Source organism: Cebus imitator, unplaced genomic scaffold (assembly GCF_001604975.1).
Source record: "Cebus imitator isolate Cc_AM_T3 unplaced genomic scaffold, Cebus_imitator-1.0 Scaffold54, whole genome shotgun sequence".
NCBI classification, from domain to species: Eukaryota; Metazoa; Chordata; class Mammalia; order Primates; family Cebidae; genus Cebus; species Cebus imitator.
Genome location: NW_016107369.1, coordinates 5,607,066 through 5,616,658, shown reverse-complemented (window position 1 = coordinate 5,616,658; position 9,593 = coordinate 5,607,066). Strand labels below are relative to the sequence as shown.

The 9,593-nt window shown below is 45.4% G+C and overlaps 2 protein-coding genes across 2 annotated transcripts in view; both read right to left on the bottom strand.

Annotated features, from left to right (window-relative positions):
* HEATR4 (HEAT repeat containing 4) overlaps positions 1-2,802 on the bottom strand; it is a 29,687-nt gene extending 26,885 nt beyond the window's left edge. The window contains exon 1 of the mRNA XM_017528711.2: positions 2,723-2,802. The gene's annotated coding sequence lies outside the window, so the exon portion shown is untranslated. The remainder of the gene's footprint in view (positions 1-2,722) is intronic.
* LOC108304495 (keratin, type II cytoskeletal 8-like) lies at positions 186-765 on the bottom strand. Its single transcript, XM_037738562.1, has one exon. The coding sequence runs from the start codon at positions 763-765 to the stop codon at positions 208-210; it is 558 nt and encodes a 185-aa protein (XP_037594490.1). The 3' UTR covers positions 186-207.
* Positions 2,803-9,593: the final 6,791 nt, after the last annotated feature.

Below are 9,593 nucleotides of genomic sequence, written 5' to 3'. Positions count from 1 at the left end.
AAAAAAAAAAGCCATTGAATTGTTCTGCAGCCGGAGGCATGGGCAAGGGGGATCCCCAGGCAGTAAACTCCTCAGTGGGTGGGCTGAGGGCTAGGGCTGAGCCTCAGGTGGGTCTCCTGTTTCCCGTGCTCCCTTGCACTGGGGCCTACCTCCCAGGGTCTGGGGCAGCCTCAGGAGAAGCAGGCTGGGAGGGGCTGCTGCAGCTGTTCACTTAGGCAGGATGTCTGAGGACTCAGACACCAGCCTCCCATCATGGGTCTCAATCTTCTTCATAACCATGGCCCTGATGGAGCTGGTGTGGTTGAAGGAACTGGAGCCCAGGCCGTAGCTGAGGCCAGGGCTTGTGAGGCCCCCATAGGCAGAGCTCAGACCACCTGCATAGCCGCTGGTGGTCTTTGTATGGATACTCATGTTCTGCATCCCAGACTCCAGCCGGCTCTCCTCACCCTCCAGCAGCTTCCTGTAGGTGGCAGTCTCAATGTCCAGGGCCAACTTGATGTTCATCAGCTTGTTGTACTCACGCAGCTGCTGCGCCATGTCCTGCTTGGCCCACTGCAGGGCGGCCTCCAGCTCGGACAGCTTGGCATTGGCATCCTTAATGGCCAGCTCCCTGCGCTTCTCAGTGTCTATGATGGCAGCCTCCAGGGAAGCCCTCTGGCCTTTAAGGCCATCAATCTCAGCCTTGAGCAGGCTGATGTTCTGGTTCATCTCAGAGGTCTCAGACTTTGTACGCCGCAGGTCATACCCGTGCTTCCTGGCCAGCATTTGTAGCTCCTCTTATTTGATCTGGTACATACTCTCAGCATCAGCCCACCTGCACTTGGTGATCTCCTTGTATTGTGCCTTGACCTCAGCGATGATGCTGTCCATGTTTAGGGAGCAGCCATTGTCCATGGACAACACCACAGACGTGTCTGAGATCTGGGACTGCAGCTCCGGGATCTTCCCTTCATACAGCTGCCTGAGGAAGTTGATCTCATCAGTCAGTCCTTCCAGGAGAGATTCCAGCTCTACCTTGTTCGTTTAAGCTTCATCCGCATCCTTCTTATAAGGACAAACTCATTCTCCATCTTAGTACGCTTACTGATCTCATCCTCATACTTGCTCTTGAAGTCCTCCATCAGCCCCTGCATGTTGCCAAGCTCTGCCTCCAGCTTCAGCTTCTCCTGGCCCAGGGTCTCCAGCTGCCACCCAAGATTGTTGATGTACCTCTCTAACATGTTGTCCATGTTGCTCCAAGCTGTCTTCTGCTGCTGCAAGAGACTCCACTTGGTCTCCAGCATCTTGTTCTTCTGTTCCAAGGACCTTACCTTGTCGATGAAGGAGGCAAAGTTGTTGTTAAGGGTCTTGATCTGCTTCTTCTCCTGGGTATGTGTGGCTTGGATGTTGGGCTCCACCTCTAGGTTAAGGAGGCTCATCAGGCTCTGGTTGACTGTGATGGCGGTGATGCTTCCCATGCCCCTGCCGCTGGCCCCACCATAGCCTGCACCCAGGCCACCCCAGAAGCTGCTGCTGCCCACTTGGGAGAAGCTTGAGGAGCTGATGTGGGCACCAGGCCTGTCTTATAAGACTCTTACTAAGAGGAGTTCCCTCAGCAGCTGCTGAAGACCCAGGGGCCAGAGGTGGATACCTTGTAGGACTTCGGGGTCACCCTGATGGACATGGTGAAGGCAGGAGTGGAGGCTGGCGGGCTGAACCAGGCAGAGATTCCAGAAGGATCAGAGAAGCTGCTTCTTGACATTACCTGGTTTTCATATCATATCAAGGGAGGAGGCACTGAAGAGGGTGGGAAAGATGATCCCGCATCGCCTATCCCCTCCTCCCCCACTCCTGGCACAACAGCTTGGAGAAAGAATCTGTGCACCTGGGGGAGAGAGAGGAGTGTGAGATTTTGCATTGGAACTCACTGCTGCCCTGTCACAGCACAGCATAACACTGAGCAGAATTCTGCTGGCACCCACAGAGGAAGCATTTAGATCAGCTCTGGGCCAGAGGAGAATCCTCAGCCAGAGTGGGACGGACCAGAGTCCCAGCTGGTTCTACCAGCAGCTGACCAAAGTTGCCTGGGGCCTTGACTAAATATGAGTGACAGTCAGGTCACAAGGACTATAGTCCTTGGGCAAACCCTGGAGCTGCACTGGTCATGGAGGCAGGGGACTTGGAGTGTGTGTAACCCCATGTGACACCAGCTGTAGTGGCCAAGGGACTGTCTGCATCATTCCTCCCCCAACTCCAGGTAGGGCAGCTTAGGGAGAGACGCTTTTCTGGACTTCGTCTTGCAACCTGAGTAGCAGCTCAGCCACAGGAAAATAAAGCACCAGACAGAATCCTGAAGCTCCTGATTCTAGGCCTTTGCTCCTACACCATACTTCCAGACCCACCGTGGGCCAGAAGGGAATCCACTACTCTGGCAGGTCAGACCTAGTCCTGGCAGAATTCACAATCTGCTGACTAAAGTGCCCTTGGGCTTTGAGTAAATATCAGTGGTAGCTAAGGAGTAGTGCCCACAGGCCTTGGGCAGGACCCAAAATACTGTACTGGTCTGCAAAGCTTCAGGTGTGACCCAGTGCACTGCCATCTGTGGTGGCCATGGGAGTGCTCATGTTACCCTTTCCCCAACTCCAGGCAGCCCAGTGGGGAGAAAGATTCCTGATTGGGGGAAAGAGAGGAAAGAAAGTGAGAGATGTTACCTGGGTAACCAGGGTATTCTTCCTTATCTTACCCAAAGCCACCAAGGAGTGTATCCAGGAGTTGGTACCAGTTGCAGGCACCATAGGCTTAGGGCACCCCCCCAGTACACATCAGCTGCAGAGACCATAGGATTAAGTCACAACACTTAATCCCCTTTGAATATATGGAAAGCCTTCTCAAGGAGGATGGGTACAAATAAACCCAGACTGCAAAGACTGGAATAAATACCTAACTCTTCAATGTCCAGACATTGATGACCATCCACAAGCATCAAGAAAATCAAGGAAAACGTTACTTCACCAAACAGACTAAAAAAGGCACCAGTGACCAATCTGGGAGTGACAGAGATATGTGACCTTTCCAGACAGGAAATTCAAAATAGTGGTCTTGAAGAAGCTCAAACATCGAGATAACAAGATAAGAAATTCGGAATTCTATCAAAGAAATTTCACAAAGAGATTGAAATAATAAAAATCAAGCAGAAAGGCTGCTCTGCCTATGGAGTAGCCATTCTTTCATTTATTTACTTTTCTAATAAACTTGCTTTCACTTTGCAAAAAGAAAAAAAAATCGAGTATAAATTCTAGAGCTGAAAAATTCAGTTGACTGAAAAATGCATTAGAGTCTCTCAACAGCAGAATTGATCAAGCAGAAGAAAGAATAGGTGAGCTCCAAGACAGGTTATATGAAAATACACAGTCTGAGGATTAAAAGGAAAAAAAAAAAGAATAAAAAAGCATGCCTACAAGAACTAGAAAATAGCCTCAGAAGGGCAAGTTGAAGAGTTATTGGCCTTTAAAAGGATGTAGAGGGAGAGATTAATGTAAAAACTTTATTTAAAGAAATACTAACAGAGAACGTTCTAAACCTAGAGAAAGATACGAATATACAGGTATAAGAAGGTCATAAAACACCAAGCCAACTCAACCCCAATAAGACTACCTCAAGGCATATAATAATCAAACTCTCAAAGGTCAAGGCTAAAAAATGATCCTAAAAGCAGCAAGAGGAAAGAAGCAACTATTAATGACATCATAAAGGAGTTCCAATATGGCTGGTAGTAGACTTCTCAGCAGAAACTTTACAAGTCAGGGGAGAGTGGAATGACACATTCAAAGGGCTGAAGGAAAAAAACTTCCAATCTAGAATATTATATTCAGCAAAAACAGCCTTCAAACATGAAGGAGAAATAAAGATGTTCTTAGTAAAAAACAAAACAAAAAAAAAGCTGAGGGATTTTGTCAACAGACCTGTCTTATAAGATTCTTGCTGAGAGGAGTTCCTCACTCGTTGAATATGAATGGTCAAATGAAAACAACATTAACATTCTCCTGCTTTGCATATTCTTCTAAAACATTTTGCATTCTAACACATCAGTCTGTCCACATCTTGCTTCTTAGGCAGGGGGCAATTTGATCCTAAACACTTGAAAAATGGATGAGGTCTGGTTTTATTACAAGATGACTACTCATAAGGAGTGACTGGCTGGGGTCGGTGGCTCACGCCTGTAATCCCAGCACTTTGGGAAGCTGAGGTAGGTGGATTACCCGAGGTCAGGAATTTCAGATCAGCCAGTCTGACTGGCATGGTGAAACTCCCGTTTCTACTAAAAATACAAAATTAGCTGGGCATGGTGGCACATGCCTGTAATCTCAGCTACTTGGGAGGCTGAGGCAGGAGAATCGCTTGAACTTGGGAGACAGAGGTTGCGGTGAGCCGAAATCATGCCATTGTACTTCAGCCAGGGTAACAAGTGAAACTCTGTCTAAAAAAAAAAAAAAAAGAGTGATTTAGGGTGTCCCCAGATAAATGTCCTGTAGCCTGTGACAAAAAGACTCTTTAGTTAAAATGCAAACATCCCAAAAAGAATACCATATTACCATTATTATAAATTCTTAAGGAATAGTTATTATCATCTGATATGATGGCTTATTTAGAAGGAAGGGAACCCATGATAGGTCTGTTTTGGAAAGGAATGGGCACAGGACAAAATGTTACGAGGTCTGATCAGAAGAGGCTTGTTCAGGCTTGTTTTTGTCTTGGAATCATGGGACAGGTATAAGGCCAAATTATACACTTCCCAGTCATGTTACCTTGGGCAAATAATTTAAAATCTGTAGTTTGCCAATCTGAGAATTGAGTCTGATACCTGTTCTAATTTAGTGTTGATTGATATGATGCTTAAAATTAGAAACATGTATGAAAGTTCTTTGCAAACTGTAAAATATATGTGTGAGGTATTATTGTTGGTTTAGAGGATGGACTATTGTCTTTAGAAGGCAAGTCTCTGGGTCCCACAGTTAGATGCACTGGGCGCTGTGGGAAAAATTTAGGGGTATGGGGCACTCAGCAGTTAGAGGGTGCTTAGACAAGGAAGAAAGGACTCATGAATGGAGTTTGGAGGCCCCTTGTTATCTAAACTTACACATTACATGACCAGCATCATGAGGCAGCACCCCACTCCCAACAAATAGCCCTCTAGAACCAAAAACATGGCAGATCCTGGGTCCTGTACATTGACAGCATAAAAAATGGAATAAGTCAATCATGGCATTACTGCAGTTCAGGCCCTGCAATGAGCAACCACCAGCATTATCTGCATTTCCAGGAACTTGGGCAGGAAGGGTGGGAATGGGGTTGGAAGGGTTAGGCCATATGCCTCTAGATAAACTCTGATGAACTTCTTTTATCCCCAACTGGAAAACGTAGGAGTTGGACTAAATTCCTCTCCTGCCTCTAATATTTTATGAATATAAGAACTTAACTCAAATTGGGTAGTATCTCAGAGATTCCAAATTTAGTTCTATTTTTCTGTTTGCTTATCAGTCCCTTATCCTCACCGTTATCCTGTACAATTGGTCAAAGCAGGTTGAGTAATGTGTGCTAAAAGGAGTAATATCTTGCATTTTCTCTTCGGTTATTAAAATAGAGGAAACTGCCTTGAAAGAAATGGTTAAAAGGCAATAAGCCTTAGTATCAGTATCTTCTGAAAGCTAAAAGCTTTTTAAAAAAAAAACAAAAAACACTCTAATCTCTACCAACAGATTTTGATTCTCAAGTTCTAAGCTGGAGTCCAAGAGTGTGCAGTCAGCTTCTGAGATGGTGTTTGTTTGATAGAGTTTTTTGTTTGTTTATTTACTTACGAGACAGGGCCTCACTCTGTCACCCAAGCTGGAGTGCAGTGGCACAATCATGGCTCACTGCAGCCTTGCCTCCCAGGCTCAAGCAATCCTCCTGCCTCAGCGCCCCCAGTAGCTGGGACCACAGGTGCGCATCACCATGCCTGGCTAATGTTTTAAAACTTTTTTTAGAGACGGAGTCTTACTATGTTGTCCAGGTTGGTTTCAAACCCCTGGACTCAAGTGATCTTCCTGCCTCAACCTCCTGAAATGCTGGGACTGTGCGTGGAGTAGATATGGTAAAGGACCCTTTATATCAGACTCTTGTGTTCTACACCCAGAATGTTGATTCAGTAGGCTGCAAGTGAGGCCTGAAGATCTGCATTTTCACAAGCTCTTAGGGGTTTAATACACATTAAATTTAAAGAAAGCACAACCCAAAGGTTATCAGTGGGGTGTATGAAGGAAGCCTTGTTAGTGGGGAGAGTGGGATTAGAGAAGAGCTTCTTAACCTGGCTTGTTTCAAATCCCTTTCTGCCTTTTTGCCCTCCAAAAGTTCCCCTTATTTTTCTCCCTCTACTTTCTAATTTCTTGCCATGCACTCATACAGCTATACAGCTGTCTCCAGAGATTACTCAGAAAACTCTGCCATAAAGATTACCTGGTCTAATGCCTTGATTTTTTTTTTCTCTGTTATCCAGGCTAGAGTGCAGTGGTGCAATCATGGCTCACTGCAGCCTTGACCTCCTGGGCTCAAGTGATCCTCCCACATAGCTGGGACTGTAGGCACATAGCACCACTCTCAGCTAAATTTTTTTTTTGTTTTTTGTAGAGATAGAGTCTCACTATGTTACTCAAGCTGGTCTTGAACTCCTGGACTCAAGCAATCCTCCCGCCTTGGCCTCCCAAAATGCTGGGAACACAGGCATGAGCCACTGCAGCAGGCCTAATGTCTTGATTTTATAAATCCTCAAACTGGGGACCAGAAAGGAGAGATATAATTAAGATCACTGGCCAGGTACAGTGGCTCACACCTGAAATCCCAGCACTTTGGGAGGCCGAGGTGGGTGGATCATGAGGTCAAGAGATTGAGACCATCCTGGCCAACATGGTAAAACCCCGTCTCTACTAATTTTTTGTGTATTCACACACACACACAAAAAAGATCCCCATACTGGTTGGTATCTGAAGTAATACCCTTTTGACACCTAATCCAAAGTTTTTTCAGCTACCTCAGGTTGCTTTTCATCTTCTAGCTGACACCATCGAGCACCTTTCAGATACTGGCAAAGGAGTAGTGTTTCAAAATTACCTTCCAAATGGCCTCCCACAGCGCAGTCCTCAGAGAGAAGCAAGGTTCTGCATCTTAAGCCTTCCTTGGTTTCTTAGGTTCCAAAGCTGTTTCTATCGGTCTCCAAGCAACCAACCCTTTAGAATTCCGAGTCTACTCAGAGAACTTGTGGGTTCAGTTGGGGGAATCGTCAACTATTTATTAAATTTCCTTCTTTGTTAAACTGAGCTTTGATAAATTGCATCATATTTACGGATTATTCATTGGTGGTTTCATGGATTTCTTGTCATTCTCTTTATTTATTTTATTTTTTTGATGGAGTCTCACTCTGTCACCCAGGTTGGAGTGCAGTGGCGTGATCTTGGCTCACTGCAACCTCTGCCTCCCAGGTTCAAGTAATTCTCCTGCCTCAGCCTCCCAAGTAGCTGGTATTACAGCCCGTACCACCACCGGCCTCTTGATCATTCTTTGAAAAATAAACCTCAGCTGGGCGGGATGGCTCACGCCTGTAATCCCAGCACTTTGGGAGGCTGAGGCAGGCAGATCACTTAAGGTCAGGAGTTTGAGGCCAGCTTGACTAACACGGTGAAACCCTGTCTCTACTAAAAATACAAAATGAGCTGGGTCTGTTGGCATATACCTGTAATCCCAGCTACTCAGGAGGCTGAGGCAGGAGAATCGCTTGAACTTGGGAGGCAGAGGTTGCAGTGAGCCAAGATCGTGTCATTGCACTCCAGCCTGGGCAACAAGAGTGAAGCTCCGTCTCAAATAAATAAAGATAAAAATTAAAAAACCTCTAGATCTATACAACTCAAGATTTTTCCCCCATAGGGGTTTATAAATCCTGAGAAAAAGGCAAAGCAGGGCACACATGACTACATAGCTCTGGCAGGCATCAGATGACCAGGCTGATAGAACAGATGGTAAAGTAGAAGCTGTCCTCGGACTTTACCATTCCCCTTTCAGCTCCTCCACTGCTATTTAACCTCCTTTGTCCACACAGTTCAATCCCATTTTCCCTGATCTCCAAAGCCTGGCTAGATTATTTGCCATTATTTTTTTTTTTTTTTTTTACAAGGGGACTCTTCACATCCTGTATTTCTAATAGCATAATTTCACACACACAGAAATTCTTTTTTTTTAAAGTCATAGAAGTCTTCCAGATATAGAAAATCTGATCTTCAGGAGTCCCCTTGTGAAACAAACTAATTTATGCTGACAGCAGGAAAGATTTCCGGGCCTAAGGCTCTGCCTCACTGACCCAGGTCATGCTATTCAGGTGGTCCATCTCTTGGTTCCAGGCAAAGCTGCTGCTGCTGCCAACCTGAATATGGACTTCAGCACTTGGGCTCAAGCTGCACTCAGACCGTTGGACCCCTACAAAAGAGAGAAAGGGTACATTTTCTGGTATGAAAAGTAAAGCCTAAAAAAATTAAATATTATAACCCTGCTAAGGCGGGAGGATCATTTGAGCCCAGGATTTTGAGGCTGCACTGAGCTATGATAGCAATACTGCACCCCAGCCTGGGTGACAGAGGGAGACCCTGTCTCTAATAAAATTAAGTAAATCAAAACCCTGTTGAAGGTTGTTGAAATTCACTTGGGGTGGCTGGCAAAATATTATGGAAAATATTTATGGAAAGTTATAGTTTCAAACCCTGTGGAAGGCCAAAAGGTTTTATCGGGGCAGGCTGAAGGCAGCTGCCTCATTTACATTAGCATAGGAGAGAGGTAGAGACAATAACAGACTTTCCCAGTTTAAGTCTGTTTACCCCACATTCCTTTGTCTACACTCTGTTTACTCATGTAAATTTTGTATTGGAAGGTCCTCTCAGGGAGATAAAAGGGGAATTACCTGTTAATAGTGTTTACTCTGGGCCCAGGAACCTACAGCTTTATCATTCGTAAAACCACTCTTTTAACCATGTGAATTATCCACAAGTGTGTTAACTTAGAACCTCTGTTGTAAAATCTTGACTGAATAAATGTAAGGATAGAGAGGGAGTCTTGGTTGATTGCTTGCATTTCACCCTCTGAAAGCAGCCGACAACCATCCCTAGCCCACTTAAATCACTGTAATGGTGTGAGAGTGCATTCATTCATACATTATTGAGTTGGGGTCTGCAGGCCAGACTTCCACAGGTGGTGGTCAATGTCTCAGAAGGTTCCTCAAAAAATTAAACATAGAATTACTATGTGATACAGCAATTCCACTTCTGGGTATATATCCAAAAGAATTGAAAGCAGGGCTGGGTATATTATGAGGTCAGGAGTTCAAGACCAGCCTGGCCAAGATGGTGAAACCCCATCTCTACTAAAAAAAAAATATACAAAAAATTAGCCAGGTGTGGTAGCAGGCACCTGGAGTCCCAGCTACTCAAGGAGGCTGAGGCAGAGAATTGCTTGAACCCAGGAGGCAGAGTTTGCAGTGAGCCAAGATTGTGCCACTGCACTGCAGCCTGGGTGACAGAGAGAGACTATGTTTCAAAAAA

Coding starts and splice junctions, on each gene's coding strand:
- LOC108304495 (XM_037738562.1), bottom strand. CDS start 765: ATGCTGGCCAGGAAGCACGGGTATGACCTGCGGCGTACAAAGTCTGAG.